The sequence below is a fragment of the Eptesicus fuscus genome, chromosome 6 (assembly GCF_027574615.1).
Source record: "Eptesicus fuscus isolate TK198812 chromosome 6, DD_ASM_mEF_20220401, whole genome shotgun sequence".
NCBI lineage: Eukaryota > Metazoa > Chordata > Mammalia > Chiroptera > Vespertilionidae > Eptesicus > Eptesicus fuscus.
In genome coordinates, this window is record NC_072478.1 from 24,095,790 (window position 1) to 24,118,435 (window position 22,646).

The window sequence follows — 22,646 nt, forward strand, 5'->3', positions numbered from 1 at the left end:
GCCAAGGGAGAGGGTGTTGTCTATGGATGGAAAATGACTAAGAGGAGACATCAAGGGTAGAGGGACTGAGAATTCTTGCTAAAGAGAGGCCAAGGACGTATATGCATCAAAGATGAGGGACGAGGAACTTGATCAGATATCAAGGGTGGTGGGATGACTTAGAACAGTGGCTCCCAACCTTTTTTTGGCCATGCCCCACTTAAGCATCTTTAAATCCTGATGCCCCCCTGTGACATATAATTCTTATTAATCAAATATGGAGGAAGCCTAAAAGGCCATTAACTTAGACTAAACAAGCTTCCAAAAAACATGGCATCCCTGAAAGAGAAAAATAAAAGAACGAAAAAACAGTTGAAGTACTGAGGAAGAAATCACTAAGAAATTGTTTTTTTTAAAAATAATATGAAATATGAAAAAATAGCAAAGTTTTAAAACATATAAGAGAACTGAAATGCGTAAATATGTCACTATTTATATACTGTGTATGAGGCCCCTAGAACCATAAGAAACGCAGAAAATTCACTGTTAATAACTCATTCTCGAATTGACTTCCTTAAAAATCAAATTGCCCCCCCTGGGGGGCGTGTGCCCCACGTTGGGAATCACTAGCTTAGAAGGAGTCTTTGCTCAGACTGGACTGGGCAAAGACAGAACATAGGCCAAGGTCGAAGGCTAGTGGAAAAGATGGCTCAGAAGACTACATTTTGGTTAAGGAAAGTCTGTGGCACCCTCTGTGCCTGTTTCTCTCTCCGAGAAATGGGTGTAAGAGCCGTCACTCGGGACTGCTGCCAGGATTTCCTTCTCTGTCAAGGACAGCGACTCGCTGTGCGGTTCGGATTAGAACTCGAATCAGGAGGACATCCACGCCGCTACTGACAGCAAGGAGGCCTCAGAGGACAGGGGTGAGAGAGATGTGAGCGGGCGGGAGGGAAATGCCTCCTGTATTCGAGGAGGGGGTCTCAGCCAGCGAGGTGGGTTGGCCAGGCAGACACAAGACAGGGTGGACTGCGGAGTCACAAGGCAGGGGGTTGGAGGACTGAGTGGCGCGCGGCTGCAGCCTTGACCTCGGAAAAGAGGATGTGGGGCTCACACCGGGGTCAGGTCCGGAAGTCGAAGATAAACAGAGCCCTTAAGAACGCCGAGTCGCCAGAAAACCACACTCTTCCGCCCGCTGGTGCGGACTACTCTCTGCGTCTTCTCACCTCCAGTCGTCAGCCAATCGCTGACGCTGTGGCACTTCCGGCAGCCGATCGAGCCAATCGCGGTTGAGCGAAAGGCGAACCAGGGACCAATAGGAGTGCCTCTGGTGCAGCGAAAGGACCAATGCCTACGTGTGACGGAAAGGGAGGCAGCCAATGAGTGTGCCCTTTTCAGGTGGCCCCTAGAGGAGGCGGCATCTCGGCGGCGATCCGTCGGCGGCTGCCTGTTGTGGCAGGACTGGGTCCCGGGTTCGAACCGGAGTCCCCGGGAAAGGGTGAGTGTGGAGGAGGCCACGGAAAGGGTGCCCCCCGCCCCGCGGAGGTCATCTGGAAGGATGCGGCCGGCGGCCGGCGCGGGACTGGCCGCGCTCTGCAGGAGGTGGATGGAAGCACCCGCTGCCTCCGGACTGGTCGATGCCCGGTGGGTGCTCAGCACATTTCCTGCCCAGCAGGGTTTGGAGGCTTGGATGTGTGGTGTGCAGGCTTCCCGAGTGCAGACCTCATCCCGACCCCATCTTCAAAGCTGGGTCTGGGCTCAGTGGGGACGAAGAAGGATGGGCACCCCCAAAGCCCCATCCCCACGATCTTATTTTAAACGTTAATAGACAATAATAGTAGACATTTATCAAGGGCCCAGGCCCTCTGCACAGCCTTTTCCATTGATTGTGATCTCACTGGTTGCCTCATCTCAGTGTATCCTCCCCGCGTCTTTGAGGGAGAGACCTTTATATGCCCATTTTCCAAATGAGGAAACAGGCTCAGAGAGAGAAGCTGATTCCCGGGGAATCCGACATTATGCTATTACAACATTCTCCTCTTCCCACCACCGTTTGTCTTAAATCAATAAGATCAGTGGGATCGCTCACAGTCCCTCCCTGGAGGTACAGGGACCTCAGGAGGCCTGGGTCCTGGGCCTGGCTTCAAAAAGTCTGGGAGCTAGTTTGGGAGGAGAGAGCTGAACTACACCCCTCCTAGGCTTGGGCAAGTCACAAGGGCCAGAGGTCACTCATGGGGGTGGATGTGGGAGGCAAGGAATCTTGGCTTGAAAGAGAAAAAGCCATCATGAGGATGAAACCAATAATAATGTGTTACTCTTGTGTTTGTCATACTTGTTTTTTTCCAAGCCTATATCAAGGTCTGTGCTGAACATATGAACATGCAGAATTGTGTTGAAACGGCACGACCATCTTCTGATGGCAACGGTTTCAGCATCTCCGTTCTCCAGATGGGGAAACTGAGGCCCGGGAGTAGCTAAGTGACTTACTTGAGTTGACACAGGGAGCGCCCAGATTCACCCCCCAGGTTCGTTTGACCACACCTGCCTGCCTGGTTATTTTGGGAATAATGTGTTGGAGAACAGATTTTTGTATTGGTGCTAGTTAGTCCAGTAGAGAGGTTGGATGTTGTTATTGTTCATGACAGGTCTAAAAGGTGGGGATGCATACCCCAACTCCATCAAACCTGTGGAAACTGAGGCTCAGGGAGGGGAATTGGGTGCTTGAGGTTGCACAGCAAGGGGAGTTCAGAATATTCCCTCGGGCCTCAGTCTAAAGGGGCAGGAGGTTGAGGTGCTAACAGGAGCCTCTAGGCTGAGGCCTGGGGACTAATGGGCTGTCCCTTCCCAGCCAAGCCAGCTGTCAGGAGCATGCCTCTGTGCCATGGGGGGGCCACCGCCAGGGGCAGCAAGCCCGATGGGGACGAAGCTCCGCTCACAGCCATCACAGGAGGCCTGAAGGTGTTCCTGCACTGGGCGGGCCCTGCCAGCAAGGAGCCCTGGGTCACTTTCAGCGAGGCCACACTGACCGCGGAGGAGGTCTGCATTCACATCGCACACAAAGTCGGTGAGTCCCATGGCAGGGGTGGAGGTTTTGGCAACAGCTGAAGCCCATCCATCGTCTGCCTGTTCGTTCAGAAGACACTGAGTGAGTGCCTATTATGTGTCAGCCCCAAATCACTGCCTTTGTAGCACTGATATTCTCCTAGGGAAGTCATAATAAATAAGAAAACTGTGTAGGAGGGCAGAGATAGATCATAGGAGCAATTTAAAACTTAAGGAGATAAGAGAGGGAGCCACGGGGATATCTGGGAGGAGATGAGTACCAGGCTCAGGGAACAGCATGTGCAAAGGCCCTGAGGTGGGAACTTGTCAGCAACAGCTAGATCTGAATGAGAGGAGACAGGAGTAAGTGAAGGAAAGGAGGTGAACAGTGCAGGTCATGCAGGGCCTGGTGGGCCTCAGGGGGGACTTTGGATTTTACTCCAAGTGAGGTGGGACTGTGAGCAAAGGAGAGACCTGACTGGACTCAGGTGTTCACAGGTATTCTCTGGTTGCTGTAGGGGGAACATACTAGTGGGTGAGGGTGGGAGTAGGGAGGCCATGGCAGAGGTGATTTCCAGGTGGGAGGTTATGGGGGAGAGGTCAGTCAGGGCCAGATCTTACAATGCCTTCAACGCCAGAGGGAGGAATTGCGAGTTTGGGCTTTTTCTTGAGAGCAGTAAGGAACCAGAGAACAGCTGGAAGAGCCTGTAATAGATGTGCTCAAAACTACACTTCCTTCTGCCAGAGGAGGAGGAGGTCGCTCCAAGGGGGCTTTGCTTACATGCCCCTTCCTCCAGGAAGTCCTCTTAAACTCCCTCCCCCATAACCGGATGGGGGCCTTCTGGTGGATTTCTACAACACCTTGTACCAGGGGTCCTCAAACTTTTTAAACAAGGGGCCAGTTCACTGTCCCTCCGACCATTGGAGGGCCGGACTATAGTTTAAAAAAAACACCTATGAACAAATTCCTATGCACACTGCTAAATCGGCTGCTAAGCAGGACAGGCAGCGGCGGCAAAAACACCCGGCAGGCCGGATAAATGTTCTCGGCGGGCCGCATGTGGCCCGCGGGCCGTAGTTTGAGGACCCCTGCCTTGTACTTTTCAACCAGCGGCTGATCTCTTAAAAGAACTCAGATGGATGTGCTGGGTGATGTGAAACATGTCTGTCAGAGGGAATAGCATGTGAGGAGAGCCTGCTCAATTTGAGGAAGCAAAAGTAAGAGTAACTGGAGTGTCAGTTTCAAGAATTTGGAAGGGGAAGGAGGAATTGAAAGCCAGAGAATGAAGCAGTCAGATGGGCTCTTCAGGAAGTTGTCTCACAGGGAGGCATGCTCCTTCTGCGGAGGCAGTACCCTGGGTGCAGTGACCGCGCCATTTGGCATCATCCAACCCGGCTGGAAGGTACATTCTCTGAGGCCACACAGCTCTACTCCTGGATATTCACCATACAGACACTCAGCTCATGTGTTCCAGGAGACGCATCTGAGGATGCTTAGAGCTGCCTCATGTATCTTAGTGAAAAGTGGGAGGCCATCTTAAAGTCCTTCTGCAGGAGAATGCACAAATAAACAGCCGTATGGTTGAACACTGGAATACTATATAGCCATGAAAAGGGAATTTAACCAAGGTTACGGGTATCATCAGGCAGCATGGAAAAGCAAGTTGCGGGGTACCAGTGGTATAATACCACATTTTCAGTTTATAATATTCAAGACTAGATCATAGAGGATATGAAAATAATAAATTCTACTTCAGGAATATGGTTACCTCTTTGTGGGAGGAAAAAGGAAGTGGATGTAGGTGGGGGCTTCCATTGTACTTTCTAAGTTTTACTTCTTTATCTGGTGGCTGGTACTTAGGTGATTATGAATTATTCCGAAAGGACTATTTTATATTAAAAAATTAAGTGCTGTATCTTTTAAAAATGCCTCGGGTGGCCATTGTGGGAATGACCGCAAGTCCGGAGGCTGGACTTGGCCTGGGCTTTGGATTTGAAGGAAGTGGGTGGATCCTAGAGAGATGGTGGATATAGAAAGAGCAGGACTTTTACCCATCCCAAGTGAAGAGGGTGGGAGGAGTTGAGAACAAGGACCAAGTCCTGGCTTAAGGAACTGGACAGAGGCCCTGGCTGGTGTGGCTCAGTTGGTTGAGTGTCGTCCTGGGCACTGAAAGGTTGCTGGTTCGATTCCCGGTCAGGGCATGGGGGAGATTATGGAGGAGATTATGGTGCCCAGGTTGTGGGCTTGATCCATGGTCCAGGTGGGTCGGGGTGCATGCAGAAGGCAGCTGGTCAATGATTTTCTCTCTCCCTCTCTCTCTCTTTCTCCTCCTCCCTCTCTCCCTCTCCCTCTCCTTTCCTCTCTCTCTAAAAAAAAGTCAATAAAAACATTTAAAAAAGAACTGGGCACAAGAGGGGCAGGTGTGGGGAGCTTGGATGAGATCTGTTTGGAACAAGCACCTCTAAGGGAGCTTGTGACATTCAGGAGGAGGCAGCCAGGAGGTAGTTAGGTATGTTTTCCCGGCTGCAGTTCAGAGATCAGAATAGAGTTGTGTTAGTCAGTCTAGGATAGGTTTAGCTGCAGTAACAAGCAAAGCCCCCCACCCCCCAACCCCCCTGCCCAAACCTGTGATTTTCCTGGGTTAAAACAATAAAGGTACCTAAAATCAAATGTAGGTCAGATGGTTCACCTCTATCTTATGCTTCACCACCTAGCACAAAGAGTCTCCAACATCCTTGGGGCAGGAAAGATGACAGGAGAGTTTATTTCCAGGCCTGGAAGTATGCGTATCTGTCTGCTCACATCCCATTGGCCAGAAACCAATCAATCCACTGGCCCCATCCAAGCTGCAAGGGAGGCTGGAAAATGTGGTCTGCTGTGAGGCCACAGCATGGTCAACATATTGCATTATCCTCTGTCAGCAGGGGAGGAGGCCTAGGGAAGGCTTGTGAAGGGAGACAGCGGGTCTGGGGGCCCATAGGATCATGGCAACAGACGCTGACTCCGGATGCTGTTTCTTCCCTCTTCCAGGCATCACTCCACCCTGTTTCAATCTCTTTGCCCTCTTTGATGCCCAGGCCCAGGTCTGGCTGCCCCCAAACCACATTCTTGAGGTCTCCAGAGACACAAACTTGACGCTGCACTTCCGCATGAGGTGGGTGAAGGCCTGTGGGAAGGCTTGTCCCCTTTTGTTCTGTCTCTTCTCTCCCCTGAATCCCATCTTCCTGGAGCGGAATTGATGCTCAGCCCTAGCTGTGCCCTTCCCTTCCTGTAGGTTTTATTTCCGGAACTGGCATGGCACAAACCCTCAGGAGCCAGCTGTGTGTCGCTGCAGGCCCCCGGGGGCCAAGGCTTCGTCAGAACAGGCAGAGCAGGGGATACAACTCCTGGACCCAGCCTCCTTTGAGTACCTCTTTGAGCAGGTAGGAGCAGGACTGGGAAGTGGGGTTATTTCAGGGGGACTGAGGGGCAGCTGAGGCGCCCCCTACTCTTTTTACAATTATAGCTAGCAGGTTTCAACTCATGCAACCTGGGGTCCTTTTTCTACGTGAACCAAAGGGTTCTGAGAATCTTAGGATTGCATGGGAAAGAGTGCTGTGATCGATTAGTGATGTCTGCCACAGGCATGGTCAGAGGAGGCATGCATGCTGTATATTCAGCCTTTGCAGAAAATGGGAAGTCCCTCCTTCCCCGCCCAAAGTGGCCAGAAGCTGAGGAGTGAACAGGTTTTCAGGCCTCCCTTTCTATCTGATTTCCCCACCCCTAGGGCAAGCATGAGTTTGTGAATGATGTGGCATCGCTGTGGGAGCTGTCGAGTGAGGAGGAGATCCACCACTTTAAGAACGAGAGCCTGGGCATGGCCTTTCTGCACCTCTGTCACCTTGCTCTCTGCCGCGGTGTTCCCCTGGAGAAGGTGGCCAAGAAGATCAGGTGCCTGGGGATGGGGAAGAGACACTGTGGAGGTGGATGGATAGACGTGGCATCCGGGGGCCAAGGCAGAGACCTTGTATATTGCCATGCCTTCATTTATTGAGCATCTACTGTATGCTGACACTAGTTGTGGTTGTTGAAGGACACACTAGTGAACAAGTCAGACAAAAATCCCTGCCCTCTTGGCTCTCACATCAGGTGAAAAAGACAGGCAATAAAAAAATACAAAAGTAAAGCCGAAACCGGTTTGGCTCAGTGGATAGAGCGTCGGCCTGCGGACTGGGGGGTCCCGGGTTCGATTCCGGTCGGGGGCATGTGCCTTGGTTGTGGGCGCATCCCCAGGAGGGGTTGTGCAGGAGGCGGCTGATCGATGTTTCTCTCTCATCGATGTTTCTGGCTCTCTGTCCCTCTCTCTTCCTCTCTGTAAAAAATCAATAAAATATATTTAAAAAAAAAAATACAAAAGTAAAATGTATAGTGTTATAGATGGTGATAAAGTGCAATGGGGGGAAATTAAGTAGGAAAAGAGAAAGAAGGGGAATGTCAGGGAATGAGGGGTATATAATTTAAAATTGAGTAGTTGGGGAATTTCTCACTGAGCAGGTGATGGTCACATTCAATGATTTGAAGGAAGTAAAAGAGGAAGCCAATATGGATATCTGGGAGAAGAGAATTCTATACAGAGGGACCAGCCAGTGCAAAGGCCCTGAGGCTGGACTATGCCTGATATGTTGGAGGAGGTGTGGCTAGAGTAGGGTGAGCTTAGAGAACTCCCTAGAATTCAAGGGAAGGAAGGAGTTAGCTGTGTTTACCTCCATTGCCAAGGGCTGGATTAATCAGGGCACACTGGCTGGATGAGGCAGCAGGAAAGCTGGGTCTTTCAGAACCAGCAGTTCTTTAAAGCACATATTTTTCAGTCCCTGTCCTGGAGGACTAGGGCTGTGACAGCACACGAAGTCCAGGGTGCTAGCAAACCCAGAGGAGGCAGCCTATCCAGCCTGGAGACCAGAGAGCACTTTCCAGGGGAGGTGATATTTCTGCTCAGACCTAAAGGTTGAGCCCTAGCCGGTTTGGCTCAGTGGATAGAGCGTTAGTCTGCAGACTGAAGGGTCCCAGGTTCAATTCAGGTCAAGGGCACATGCCCAGGTTGTGGACTCAATCCCCAGTGGAGGGCGTGCAGGAGGCAGCCAATCAATGGTTCTCTCTCATCATTGATGTTTCTATCTCTTTCTCCCTCTCCCTTACTCTCTGAAATCAATAATAATATATATTTTTTAAAAAATTAAAAAAGACTTAAAGGTTGAGTCTTCTTTATCCAGATATGGACTGTCTTGGCAAAGCGTTCAGGCAAATGGAATAGCATATACAAAGGCCCAGAGGCAGAAGATGGCAAAAGCCTATTTCCAGGGGAACTGGATGTAGAATATGATTGCTCAGGTGCAGGAGTTGGCAAGACACTAGTTGGCAGCTCCCTGCTGCCCTGGGCCTTTTCCCCAGGGCAGCAGGGAGCCCTGGAAGGCTTGGAAGTTGGGGCGGAAGGTAGCTAGAACCTCAAGCTTTAGGATCCCTCTGGTCAAGCGGGGGGTGGGGGGTGGAGGGGTGGGGAGAAGGCTAAGGACATAGAGACTGAGGCTTGGAACCTGTAATCTAGGGGAGCTATACTGGTAGGTGATGGGGAGATGCGTTAATGGGGCAGGCTTTGTGAAGAGCAGAGGGGCCCCCAGAGCTGTGCCTTTATGATCAGAATATTAATGATAAATACCATAGCGACTTCAGTAATAATAACAGCTGACACTGACATAGTCCTTTTTTTTTTTTTTAATATATTTTATTGATTTTTCAAAGAGAGAAAGGGAGAGGGATAGAGAGTTAGAAACATCGATGAGAGAGATACATCGACCAGCTGCCTCCTGCACACCCCCCACAGGGGATGTGCCCGCAACCAATGTACATGCCCTTGACCGGAATCGAACCTGGGACCTTTCAGTCCGCAGACCGACGCTCTATCCACTGAGCCAAACCGGTTTCGGCGACATAGTCCTTCTTATTCTGTCATCAGCCCTGTAGGTGGGCACTGTTTGCACCCATTTTTCAGGTGAGCAGACACAGGCTTATAGAGCTTACGTTAGTTATCCAAGAACTGGGATTTCAGCCCCACAGTCCCCTCCTGAGTCCTGTGCCCTGGTCCCCGCCACCATCCAGCCTCCCTGTGCTGGCCCTTTATCGTACTCTCTCTTTCCACCTCACGACAGCCTGCCTGTTTTCTGAATGAGGCAGCTGTGGTTCAGAGGAGTTACGTCATTTGCCACATGTCGTCCAGCCAGGCCTGCAACCCAGGCCCCTCACCAGCCCCTCTTGGTCATTCCCACAGCTTCAAGGACTGTATCCCGCGCTCCTTCCGGCAACAGATCCGGCAGTACAATGCGTTCACACGGCTACGCCTGCGGATCATCTTCCGCAGGTTCCTGCACGCCTTCCAGCCGGGCAGCCTTTCCCAGCACGTCGTCATGGTCAAGTACCTGGCCACACTCGAGCGGCTGGCACCCCGCTTCGGCACGGAGCGTGTGCCTGTGTGCCACCTAGAGCTGCTGGCCCAGGCCGAGGGGGAGCCCTGCTGTGTCCAGGACAGTGCGCAGGCCCCTGGAGATCCCAAGCTCAAGTCTGCGGTCGAACCGCCCACCCACGAGGTGCTGGTGACTGGCACTGGCGGCATCCAGTGGCGGCCAATACAGACAGAGGTGAGCAGGGTGCCTCTTCCATCTGGGGGTCCAGGTGGGGTCGGGCGGGAGCTCCTGTTCAACCTTGGCCATGGTCTCTGAGGGGGACTATGGTGAGCCCTTTCCCCTCATGGCTCTGGGGTATGTCCTTCTGTTCCCTGGGGTCTGTGTCCTCTGCCTGCCCCCTGGGGACCTGATTTCTGGGGTCTGTACCTCTGGGAACCCCTTTAGACTAGGGGGATGAGAGGGGGAGGATCCTCCTCTCTGCCCTCCCTGAGGTTCTGCTTCTGGCATGTGTCTCTCTTGGGGGTGGGTCCCCGGTCCCACCCGTGACACTCATGACTAAGGAAGAGATACTTGAGACTTCCTGGTCCCTCCAGCTCCAGGCTACCCCCATGGGGAATGTGTGGGGGACTAAACAGGCATAGCCCTGCTCAAATCCACCTCCCTAGGTGCGGGGTTTCCAGAGTCCCCATGGTGGTGACGGTGGCAGCAGCAGGAATTCTCATGCTGACTTATCTGGGAAGAAAGCCAAGGCCCAGCAGCTGGGCGGCCCACCTGTGGACAGGCCGCGGGAGGCGCCATGGGCCTACTTCTGTGACTTCCAGGACATCACCCACGTGGTGCTGAGAGAATGCCATGTCAGCATCCACTGTCAGGACAAGCGCCTGGTGGGGCCCGAGACGGGGCTGGGCTGCGGGCCGGGCTGCGGGGCACCCCCAGCCTGTGACGCCTGCCTGACATCCCCGTGGCCTATAGGAGCTGACCCTGCCTTCCCCGGCCATCGCCCTGTCCTTGGTGTCGCTGGTGGATGGCTATTTCCGCCTGACGGCTGACTCGAACCACTACCTGTGCCACGAGGTGGCTCCTCCACGGCTGGTGATGAGCATCCAGGACGGTGTCCACGGACCCCTGCTGTGAGTGCCCAGGAGGCTGGGCGGCACGGACTGTGGTGGTGGCAGCTGCCAACTGGACCCTGAGTTCTGAAGGACTGTGGGGCTCAAATGAGATGTTTGTGTGCGTGTACTTGTGTGAGCATGTGTGTGCAAGCATTTGTGTCTGGTCTGTACCTGTGAATGTGAGCACGTGTTTGCCTGCGCGAGCATGCATTATGTGTTTAAGTATTCACTCATACCACCGTGTGCATTCATTCTTATCTGTGAGTGCATATGTGTGCTCACTCGTGTATGCTTATGTGCAAGTGCACCCACATGTGTGCTTGTCTGTGTGTGTGCATGCATGCGAGTGTGCATTTGTGTGTGTGAGTGTGCACCAGGGATTATAGAGGGGGTGAGAACACCTGCAGGGGGTCGGGCGGCATGTCGTGCTGAGGGGGCCTGGGTTTGGGACTGTCGCTGTGCATGTCTGGATGTTGGACAGCCCATGTGGTGTGCGGCAGTGTCACTGCTCCAGTGACTGCCCATAAAATTGTCATCACACATTTTCACATGCGATGTGATGCGTGATTTTAGGGGGCTGTGTTGTACAAATATCGGTGGCCATTCAGAAACGTGTGTGGGTGTGTACAGCCCCACAGATGTGTGTTGTCCTGGTAATTGTGGGTCACTGAGCGATTCTGTTTGGACTTGCGGGGTAGAGGCTATGAAGTGCCCGTGCTTATGCGGCAATCAGATGCCAGTGTGGCCGTCCTGCATGCTGCCAGGTCGTGGTTAGTGACTGTCAGCTTATCTGGTCATTGGCCTTGCGCCTGCGTGTCCTCTGTAGCCCTGGGACTTGCCCCTGAGGGTTTCTAAGCGGTCTGAGCCTAGTCTATACACCAGAGGAGGGTGAAGTGGCCGTTTTCCCTCCTGAGAGCTGTGCCCTGTCACGGCTAGGTGCGTGCCACTCATACAGTCTGTGGCCACGTCAGTGTGTCTTAGTCTGTGCGGGTTGCTCTAACAGACTACCATAGATCAGCTGGCTTAGAAACCACAGACATTTATTTCTCACAGTTCTGAAGGCCAGGAGTCCAAGTTCAAGGTACCAGTACACCCAGTGTCTGGTGAGGGCCCTAGTTCAAGACAGCTTTCTTCTTCCCGTGTCCTCAAATGGTGGGAAGGGGCACGGAGCTCTTTGGGGTCCATTTTATGAGGCATTAATCCCATTCACGAGAGCTCCATCATCATGACATAATCACCCTGCAAAGTCCCCACCTCCCATACCATCACCTTGGGGGTTAGGGCTTCAACATGGGAACTTTAGGGGGGGCACCAACATTCAGTCCGTAGCAGCGTGTGCGCCACACGTGCAGGCGTCTGGGCCTGTGTAGCGGTGTCGCTTGTGTCAGTCCGTGCTCATGACGGGCGTCACCTCTGGGTCTGGGCTGTGGAGGCCCTGCATTGCCTTGTTACGCTGGGTAAGCAGCTGTGTCTAGGGTCAGCTGTGTGACAGGCGGTTCATTGTGTGTCACCCTGTGAGTGTATGGCTGGGTGTGTGCCCATCAGCATTTGACAGCTGATTCCTATCTGTGTGTGTGCGTCACTGTGTCAGTGACGGTGTCTGACAGGCACGCACACATGTGCCTGTTCTTGTGCCTGTGTCTGTGTGTGAGTTTGCCGTGTGTGTGTACCTCTCTGGGCGGGTGGGGCCCAGAGGCACCCCCTGACGCTGCCCCTGGTCCTCCACAGGGATCCCTTTGTGCTGGCCAAGATGCAGCGGGAGGAGGGCCTCTATCTTATCCACTGGAGCACCAGCCACTTCAACCGCCTCATCCTCACGGTGGCCCAGCGGGACCAGGTGGGCCTGGGGCGGGGGTTCTGGGCTGGGCTTGGGTGTACGCCCTGCCTAGACCCCTGCCCACCGCCCTCGTCCTGCCACCCACCCCAGGCACCTGGCACGCCGTGTCTGCGCCTGTGGAAGTTCCCCATTGAGCTGTGTGAGGGCACCGTCAGGCTGCAGAGCTGGGACCGGTCCTTCCCCAGCGTGCGGGAGCTGCGGGCTGCCCTGCAGGGCTGCTCACTGCGGGCCGGTGACCACTGCTTCTCCCTGCGCCACTGCTGCCTGCCGCAGCCAGGAGGTGTGATGACGGGGGCCCACAGGGTGGGAGGGTGGCTCCCCCCACGCTAGCCCTCGGTGACTTGGCTCCCGCCCCCCAGAGATCTCCAACCTCATCATCATGCGGGGGCCTCAAGCCAGCACCAGGTCTCTCAACCTCAGCCAGCTCAGCTTCCACCGGGTCTGCCATGATGACCTCACCCAGGTGTGTGCGGGTGTGGGGCCCCTGGGGCACAGGGGGAACGGGGAGGGCAGTCACCAGCTGTTGTCATGGAGATGTTCCCTGCCATGTTCCCCCAGCTGTCCCACTTGGGCCAGGGCACGAGGACCAATGTGTATGAGGGCCTCTTGAGAGTTGGGGGCGGAGGCCCTGAGGAGGACCAAGCATATGATGGGGACCCCACCTTGCCCGCCGGGGGCCATGGGCAGGAGCTGCGAGTAGTGCTGAAGGTGTTAGACACGAGTCACTATGACATCACCCTGGTAAGTGAGTGTGATGGGGGCAGGGAGAGCGGCAGGGTATGCGGCCACCTGACCTGACCTGCCCTCACAGGCTTTCTACGAGACGGCCAGCCTCATGAGCCAGGTGTCCCACGTGCACCTGACCTTCGTCCACGGTGTCTGCGTGCATGGCTCTAAAAGTGAGTGGACCCCAACACACATGCCCTGCCATTTATAGGCCCACTCCCCCCACTTGTACCCACTACCAGGGCTGTACCCCAACCCTTGACCTGCATCCCGATCCCTGACTACACACTGACCCTTGACCAAAATCCCGACTATCCTGCAATCTGTGACTGCCCAATGCTCACCTGTACCCCAACCCCTGACTATATGCCAACCCATTGCAGCTCAGCCTCTGACTATACCGTGGCCATTACCTGCACCCCAACCCTCAACCATACCCTGACTGCTGACTGCATCCCATCCTTCATCCACCACCCAGATGCCTCTACAGACCAGCCCCCATCTGCTCTCTGACCTCAGCAGGACTGTGACCCCATGCAGACCCCAGCCATGTTGGGCACTCCAATCCTCCAAGACCTCAGCCCTTGCCCCACCCCTGTGTAACTCAAACTCCTTGCACAGGGTGACCACAGAACCTGAACCCCATGTGTCCATCTCTCTTGCTGTCCCCCAACACCGGCCTGCACCCGACTCTACATACTTTCCACCCCGAGCACTTCCACCCTGTGGGATCCTAGCATCACTGATGCCCCAATCTCAAGCTCTGTACCTCCACTCGTCTGCACCCACCTCCAGGTCCTCAGGCCCATCCTCACCTTTCTCAGACATGCAGCTGTTCTCTACCCAGACTCTCCCTGGACCCAAATGACACCCTTCGCCTCTGCCTCACCCTGCACCCACCTCAGCCTATGCTCCATCCTGCAATTCTTCTCTCCCCGAAGTCACTCCCAAGCCCCAGACCCCCACAGTCGCAGCCCCCATGTTCCTTCCCCGGCGCCCCGGAGCGGGGCGGCAGTGGGCAGCCCCTGCAGCAGCTGGCCTTTGCAGATATCATGGTGACAGAGTTCGTGGAGCATGGACCCCTGGACGTGTGGCTGCGGCGGGAGAGGGGCCGTGTGCCTGTGGCCTGGAAGGTGGCAGTGGCCCAGCAGCTGGCCAGTGCCCTCAGCTACCTGGTGTGTGGCCTGTGGGCGGGGCCTGGGTCAGCAGGGTGGGCCAGTTCTGGGTGGTGAGGCCTCATCTATCCACACACTGGCCCCAGGAGGTCTTTCCACAAACCTCCTCTGCTCACATACCCCTGTGGCTCCCTTCTCCCCTGAGAGAACACCTAACTCCTCTACTTGGTGTCCGGTGAGGCCTGGCCTCGGCCGCCTCTGTCACTCTCTCTTGCCATTCATCCCCAGCCATGCCTGGTTCTCAGACCCTGGTTTCCAGAGCACCCACCGTGTGCCAGGCTCTGCCATAGGCCTTGGGAGCACACAACAAAACAGACAGAAGCCTCTATCCTTTGGGGAGCCAGTGTTTTTAGTTAGAAAGATAAACAAGAAATAATACTTAAGTGTGTTACATAATATGTTAGGAAGTAGTAAGCACCGTTCTGGGAGAGCAGGGGTGGGGTTAAGGAGGTGCTCCAAGTTGGGGGAGAGGTGAAGTTTTAAATAGATGGGATGGAGAAGGATTCCCCAGGTGCGTCCCAGGCAGAAGGAGCAGCAGTGCAGAGGCGTGCCTGGCGTGGGTCTGAGGACCGCAGTGGGGTCCTCTGGCCTTTTGTTCCAGGCCAAGAGTCTTACCCACCGGCTCTGGGAGGACAGGAAGGACCCACTGGCACCCAGTGGTGTCCGGGCACAATGACATGTATTGGGATCCCACTAATGACCCTGATTGTCTTTTTCACACGGGCTGTCCCTGTGGGATGGGGTGGGGACAGGGTCTAGAGGCCCCTAGTGGTCATGCCCCCCTCTCCTTCCTACCCCAGGAGGACAAGCGCCTGGCTCATGGTAACGTGTGTGGCCGGAACATCCTGCTGGCACGTCTAGGGCTGGCGGAGGGCACCAGCCCCTTCATCAAACTGAGCGACCCTGGCATGGGCCTGGGTGCCCTCTCCAGGGAGGGTGAGGATTGGGACAGGGCTGGGCATGGGGACTGGTTTGCCCCACTCTTTTCACCCTTGGTGACCTCTGGCCCTGGCCCCCAGAGCGGGTAGAGCGGATCCCCTGGATCGCCCCCGAGTGCCTGTTCGGTGGGGCTAACAGCCTAAGCACCGCCGCTGACAAGTGGGGCTTTGGTGCCACCCTCCTGGAGATCTGCTTCGATGGGGAGGCCCCCCTGCAGGACCGCAGCCCCTCCGAGGTACAATGTGGGTGACCCTTGGGCCCTTCTCACAAAGGGGCCAGCACCCCCAAGGAGTCTAGTGGTCTGGGTCCAGAGCTGCCCCCCTCTGGCCTGTGGCCTCACACATGCTGCCTCATCTCTGTGAGGCTCCAGCAGGTTATCTGTCAGTTGGGGTTATCTATAGTCCCGACCTCAAAGGTCATTGTGGCACACAGCAAATCAGGGACTGCTGCCCTGGCCGGTTTGCTCAGTGGTTAGAGTGTCAGTCAGCTCAAGGATTCAAGGGTCCAGGGTTCGATTCCTGATCAAGGACACGTACCTCAGTTGCAGGCTCAATCCCCCAGCCCTGATCGGTGTGCAGGAGGCATCCAGTCGATGTGTCTCTCACGTCGATGTTTCTCTCTCTGTCTCTCCCCCTCCCTTCCACTCTCTCTAAAAATCAATGGAAAAATATCTTTGTGTGAGAATAAAAAAGTAAGTGACTGCTTCAGTTTTAAATGCAGTGACCAGGCCAGTGATGGGGAAGCGCAGGATGTGGGGAGGTGCCAGAGGGTACCCCTGACCTAGCTGAGGCATCCAGCAAGACTTCCCAGAGGAAGGGGGTGTGTGTGTTTTTTTTAAGGGAGAGGAGACAGAGAAACATCAATTTGTTGTTCTGCATTCATTGGTTGATTCTTGTATGTGCTCTGACCAGAGATCAAACCTGCAACTTTGGCTTATCGGATGATGCTCTAACCAACTGAGCTGCCCGGCCAGGGCCAGGAAGTTTTAATCTCAGTACAGAAATACCACAGTGGCCCAGGCTAGGGAAGGGTCGCCTCAGCACAACTTATTCAGAGACCCAGAGGCTTTGGTGCATTCTGGGAGCTGCGTCTGCAGAGCTGGGAGCAAAGGTGGGTGGCAGCCAGGACACGAAGGGACAAGTGTGAGGTGCTCCACAGAACAGAGTCTGCTGGACTTGGGTTCAAGTCCTCTCTCTGCAGAGGCAGGCAAGTCGGCTTCCCCTTGCCGAGGCTCAGTTGCCTCATCTGTAAAATGGGGATGACGGAACAAGGACCTGGCTGGTCTAGCCCTGCCGCTCTGGGGATTTAACTCTGCCTCTTGGGTAAGGGGCCTTGGGCGGGTGGGGTCACTGACTCTTCAGGTCCCCTTCTCCACAGAAAGAGTACTTCTACCAGAAGCAGCACCCCCTGCCTGAACCCTCATGCCCGGAGCTAGCCACACTCACCAGCCAGTGCCTGACCTATGAGCCGGCTCAGCGGCCTTCCTTCCGCACCATCCTTCGTGACCTCACTCACCTTCAGCCCCAAAGTGAGCCCCAAACCAGTGCTGGGACCTTGGGGAGGGGGAGGGGCTAGGAACCCTGTTGACACAGGCTCAGTGCGCCCTGGGTCTCTGTACAGTGGCTCAGGGTGTGTGCTGCATTCTAAGTCACTTAAGGGGGTGATGAGAATGACCCAAGTTCTTAATGTTTTATTTGGGGACAGCCACAAATTTTTTGGATGAGTTCAACCCTCAAAAATATTTTTTGGTTTTGCCGAAACCGGTTTGGTTCAGTGGATAGAGCGTCGGCCTGTGGACTCAGGGGTCCCGGGTTCGATTCCGGTCAAGGGCATGTGCCTTGGTTGCGGGTACATCCCCAGTAGGGGGTGTGCAAGAGGCAGCTGATCAATGTTTCTCTCTCATTGATGTTTCTGGCTCTCTATCCCTCTCTCTTCCTCTCTGTGAAAAATCAATAAAATATTTTTTAAAAAAGAAAAAGAAAAAAAATTTTTTTGGTTTTGCTTTCTCTCTTTAAAAAAAAAATTTTTTTCTTTATTTCAGAGAGGAAGGGAGAGGGAGAGAGAGATAGAAACATCGATGATGGAAGAGAATCATGGGTCGGCTGCCTCCTGCATGCCCCACACTGGGGACTGAGCCCTCCACTCAGGCATGTGCCCTGACCGGGAATCGAACCGTGATCTCCTGGTTCATAAGTTGACGCTCAGCCACGCTGGTCGGGCTTGCTTTCTCTCTTGAAAAGTTTGTGCCCTTTACGCAGTCATAGAACATCCCAGGTGTCCGTTTGATGCAGCCAACTCTGCATTTTGGACTAGAAGTGGAATTTTCCAGCTGTTGCAAAAGCTTTCCTGATCTCCGGGTTGGATGCTGGGGGAAGCAGTCACTTGCTCTCTGTGCCCCGGAGTGTGGGCCTGCTGGGTAAAGGGTCAGGGTCCGGCCTCACCCACTGTGGCTCTTTCAGATCTTGTTGAAATCTTGTATGTGAATCCAACCTCGCCAGCATCAGACCCCACTGTTTTCCACAAGCGCTACTTGAAAAAGATCCGGGATCTGGGTGAGGTAAGGCCCAGCGGAGGGAGGGGTCTGGCTGTTAGAAAGAGACCCGCCTGTTGGCAAAGCCGCGGGTGGGGCTGGGGCTGGGGCAATGGGGCGCTGACTGTCCTGCGTCTTGGCCAGGGTCACTTCGGCAAGGTCAGCCTGTACTGCTATGACCCGACCAACGAAGGCACTGGCGAGATGGTGGCCGTGAAGGCTCTCAAGGCGGACTGCGGCCCTCAGCTCCGCACTGGCTGGAGGCGGGAGATCGACATCCTGCGCACGCTCTACCACGAGCACATCGTCAAGTACAAGGGCTGCTGTGAGGACCAAGGTGGGCGGCCGGGCAGCCATGAGGGCCTGGCCAATTGGAGCCTCAGTCCCAGGCTGGAGGACGCAGTTCGTAGGCGTGGCGGGGGGGCGGGCGGGGGCGGCTTCCTTTCCACCCCCCAGCTTTGCTCCCTCCCTCTACGGAGATGGCGTTCAGGATGGATCCATTCTTCCTGAGGGCGAGGCCTAGTGTGGGCAGGTGTGGGCTTTCCCTCCCCACCTTGGGGTGGGGAACTGCAGGGTTCAGGGGAGCGGCCCCCAGCCCCTGCCTCTGTCACCCTTAGGCGAGAAATCGGTCCAGCTGGTCATGGAGTACGTGCCTCTGGGCAGCCTCCGAGACTACCTGCCCCGGCACCACGTAGGGCTGGCCCAGCTGCTGCTGTTTGCCCAGCAGATCTGCGAGGTAGGCCCCCCACCCCTGCCCACAGAGCTGCCCCTTCCTCTTTGGCCTGGCCTGAGTGTCCCAGCCCTTTGCTTGCCAGGCTCCGCCCCTGGGCCGGCTCGCTCTGTACTTAGCCCTTCAACCCATCACCTGGCCACAACCCCAGTGGCTGGGTCTCCATCCCGCCTAGTTTCCACTTTTGAGATTCCCTTTGCTCACTGGGCCACGCCCAGCAGCCCAGCCCCCTCCCAATCCGCCCCCTCTGTGGCCCTGCCCCTGCTGTCCTGTGGGCTCCACCTGCCATACTGCCCGCTTTTGCTCCAGGGCCCTGCAAGCCCGTCCTGACTGTCCCCCGCCATCCGGGTCACAGCTCCTCAGGCCCCACCTTGCCCCACTGGGCATGACCCGCCCTGCCCCGCCTCACCCCCAGGGCATGGCCTACCTGCACACCCAGCACTACGTCCACCGAGACCTGGCTGCCCGCAACGTGCTGCTGGACAACGACAGGCTGGTCAAGATCGGGGACTTTGGCCTGGCCAAGGCCGTGCCCGAAGGCTACGAGTACTACCGTGTGCGCGAGGATGGCGACAGCCCCGTGTTCTGGTGACCAGGCGAGACCCAGCCAGAGGGGGGTGCCAGGGTGGAGGTGGAGGCTGGGGTCTCAGATGACAAGGCCTTATCTCAGTGAACCTGCTCTCTCTTAAGGAAGGGGCCCTAACTGGGGCCAAGAGGCTCCCAAGCCCCAGATAAGGACTCCATCCTGGTCTGGCCCAAGGCTTGACTGCCCTCTCCCCGCAGGTATGCTCCTGAGTGCCTGAAGGAGTGTAAGTTCTACTATGCATCTGATGTCTGGTCCTTTGGAGTCACCATGTATGAGCTGCTGACCTACTGTGACTCCAGCCAAAGCCCCCCCTCGGTGAGAGCCAGGCCCACACCGCCACCTCCTACCAGAGGAGTTAGAAAGCCATGCATTCAATTCCCAACTCCCCCAGCTTAGCAAGTGCTGAATCCACCAGAGCCTCACAGTCCCAATCTGTAAAATGGGACTGTGAGTGAGGCTTTGCTTGTGACAGAAACCCCACTCAAATAGGAACAGCTTCTTCTGCTGTTTGCACTCAAGGGAAGAGTTGGGGCACAGCTATTCTAGACCCTCATGTCATCATGAATCCCATTTTCTCCATCTCTGAGCTCTGCTGTTCTCTGTGGTAGCATCTCTTAGGCAGGCCCTCTCTCTTATGGCAACAGCTCCCCACCCCACCCTGCCTTCCAGGCACCTTATTCCTCAGGTGTGGGAGAAAAGGGCTCCTCTTTCCAGCTTAATTCTCAGGACTATCTGATTGGCCCAGCGTGGCTCATGTGTCCTCCAGGGAGCCAATCACTGTGTATCCATGGGCCATAACAATTGGCCAGGACTGGGCTAGGGGAGGAGACAAGAATATGTTAGATGTTTATTCCCAAAGTCAATCATAGTGCCTATATAGGAAGGGGGAAATAAAGATCCTGTCCGGGCAAAAACAACTTGCTGGGAGGTTTAATAACAACGCAACCACCTGACTCAGACTTACTGTATGAATATGAGTTTATTTAACTTGCCCAATCACCCCAGGTAGTTGATGTTTTTACCCCATTTTACAGATGGGAAAACTGAAGCCTAAAGAAGTGAGATCCTAAGTCCAAAGTTATGCAGTTGAGAAGTGATAGAGACAGGACTAGGACCCCTGTAGTCCCACTGAAATCTCCTGGCCTCTGCTTAGGCAGCCCTGCCTGTTGAGGACTTGTCTTGTTTCTTCTGTAGAAATTCATCGAGCTCATAGGCCTCACCCAGGGGCAGATGACAGTACTGAGGCTCACTGAGCTGCTGGAACGAGGGGAGAGGCTGCCACGGCCAGAGAAATGTCCCCATGAGGTGAGACCTCCCCACGCTCCCCCCTCCCCCACTTTTCCCCTGTCCCTGTCATCAGACTGTGGACAGAGCAGCGACCACAGCCCCAGTGTCTCCTCCCCCAGATCTATGTCCTCATGAAGAACTGCTGGGAGGCAGAGGCCTCATTTCGCCCGACCTTCCAGAACCTCATACCCATCCTGAAAACGGCCCACGAGAAATACCGGGGCCAGGCCCCCTCCGTGTTCAGTGTCGGCTAAAACCTGCCAGGAGCTCTGCTTCCGGGAGTCGGAGCAGGTAGTACTCACGGAGAGGGCCTCCCTCCCGCTTCTGTCCAGGGAGAATTTGGCTTCACACACTGCCGGTGCGTTACCCCGGAGACCCCAGGTCTGTGACCTGACTCTCCTGTCTTCATCCATCCACGCTGTTATAACAATGCTATAGGCCGGGTGCCTGTAAACACCAGAAATTTATTTCTCACAGTTCTGGGCTCTGGGAAGTCAGCGATCAAGATGCCAGCATTGGGGGAGTGGGGTAAAAAAAAAAAAAAAAAAAAAGATGCCAGCAGTGCTACACACGGGCGAAGGCCCTCCTCCTGGTTCCTAGCCTGCGCCTTCTCACTGCGCCCTCTCCAGGTGGGAGGGGGCGAGGGATCTTTCTGGAGCCTGTTGTATATGGGCACTAATCCCGTTCCTGAGGGACCCACCCACCTCCCGAAGACCCGCCTCCTAATACCATCACATCGGGCACTTGGGTTTCAACGTCTGAATCTTGAAGGGACTTAAACATTCAAGCCATAGCATCCTCCACAGTCATAGCCTTACACAGGCTCCGGAGAGACCCAGGACCAGCAAGGAGCTAACCCGTCCCTTGCATCCAATCCTCCTGCCTTCCCCCCAGCCCCGCCCTGGGAGCCCCCCATCTCCACTAGCGAGTAATAAACTCCTGTCTCCTCTGCCGGCGGCTCTGGTCTCTGGGTCCTTCTTCAGCAAGTGCCTGCTCTTCTGGGGACTGGAGCTGCAGCAAGACACTACGGAAGAAGCCACATGCAACTATTCAACCTTTGCTCACTCACCTCTAAATCCCCAGTGCCAGGAACACAGAAGGCGCTCAGTGACTACTGGTTACATATCCCAACAAAGGATTTGGGGGCCACATGCCATGTTGGTAAGACTGCCAGTTTCACCCTTTCCTCCCTGTGCGACCTCAGGCGAGCGACTTTCCTTATCTGGGCCTCAGTTCTCAACGGTGAACTGGGGATGGTCATGCTTGCTGTCTCGGAGGACGAATGTAAAGAGATTGTGTATGTCAAGTGCTTAGCTGAGAGAGCTGCAAACAACTACTTAATAAACATTTGACCTTGTTAACCTGGTGTTTGCCAAAGTGTTTCTCCTTCAGAGGAATACTGGAGGCGGGTTCTGTGTCAGCCACACTGGGAAAAGCATTTGAATAATTTGCTTTCCATTAGGACTTCTCAACACCTTATGCCCTCAAGCTCTCCTGAGTGGACAATTACACATGATTCTAGTGGCATTTGCTTTTTATAACAGTTTTCAAAGTTAAATATTCATTGTAATTATTTTCCCCCCCAATAAGTGATACTGACATAAGCAGTGACATGTCTCCCTCCTGCCCATCAGCCACCACTATCACCTCTCTGGTGGCAACTGGTGCCATCTGGTTTCCTGTTTTTGCTTCCAGAGATGTTTCATCCAGATGCAAGGAAATCCATACACATATTATACTTCTCTATCTTTTGCAAAAATGGTAGCATGTGCAAGGATACACAACTCTAGTCTGTATTCTTGCTTCTTTTTCCCCCTTTGTAATAGGTCTCGGGGTGGTCCCATATATCCAGGCCTACAGTATTTCCTTGCACTATTTGTGGTTGTATTATGGTTCTTGCTGGAGTTCATGCAGTTATCGCTAAGCCTTTGCTCTCCATGTAGTTATGTCGAATCCTTTGCTGTGTCCATGACACGGCTGCAGTGAGCAGCCACGGGTGCATAGTGCTCCACCCACATTCAAGGGTATCCGTAGGGCAAATTCCCAACAGGAATAGCTGCTTGCAGGATCTAGCCTGGTAATTGGGAAAGATGTTGCCACTAGAATATGTTTTGATATTGGATAGGATCGATCTCCTTTTTTTTCTTCTTCAGAATTATCTTGGCCTATTTTTGTGCAGCTGCTTTTTTTTTTTTTTTTTATTGATTTATTACAGTGAGGAAGAGAGAGGGATAGAGAGTTAGAAACATCGATGAGAGAGAAACATCGACC

General features: G+C 54.4%; 1 protein-coding gene across 4 annotated transcripts; it reads left to right on the forward strand.

Moving 5' to 3' along the window:
• The first annotated feature begins 1,390 nt into the window (after positions 1–1,390).
• Positions 1,391–22,565, forward strand: TYK2 (tyrosine kinase 2). 4 transcript variants are annotated; one of them, XM_054717447.1, is made up of 26 exons: positions 1,391–1,620; positions 2,324–2,501; positions 2,825–3,040; positions 6,050–6,173; positions 6,294–6,441; positions 6,786–6,949; positions 9,321–9,687; positions 10,119–10,337; positions 10,426–10,583; positions 12,294–12,402; positions 12,493–12,682; positions 12,762–12,865; positions 12,961–13,143; positions 13,214–13,301; positions 14,176–14,303; positions 15,104–15,239; positions 15,323–15,477; positions 16,620–16,770; positions 17,702–17,799; positions 17,917–18,109; positions 18,390–18,508; positions 18,918–19,090; positions 19,286–19,403; positions 20,283–20,393; positions 20,495–20,666; positions 21,359–22,565. In XM_054717447.1, the coding sequence occupies exons 3-25, from the start codon at positions 2,845–2,847 to the stop codon at positions 20,627–20,629; spliced, it is 3,567 nt and encodes a 1,188-aa protein (XP_054573422.1). In that variant the 5' UTR covers positions 1,391–1,620; positions 2,324–2,501; positions 2,825–2,844; the 3' UTR covers positions 20,630–20,666; positions 21,359–22,565. The 4 variants fall into 4 exon arrangements, with proteins under 4 accessions (XP_054573422.1, XP_054573420.1, XP_054573421.1 ...); XM_054717445.1 differs by having other exon boundaries at positions 20,495–22,565; XM_054717446.1 differs by having other exon boundaries at positions 1,391–1,474; positions 20,495–22,565.
• The last annotated feature ends 81 nt before the right edge of the window (positions 22,566–22,646 follow it).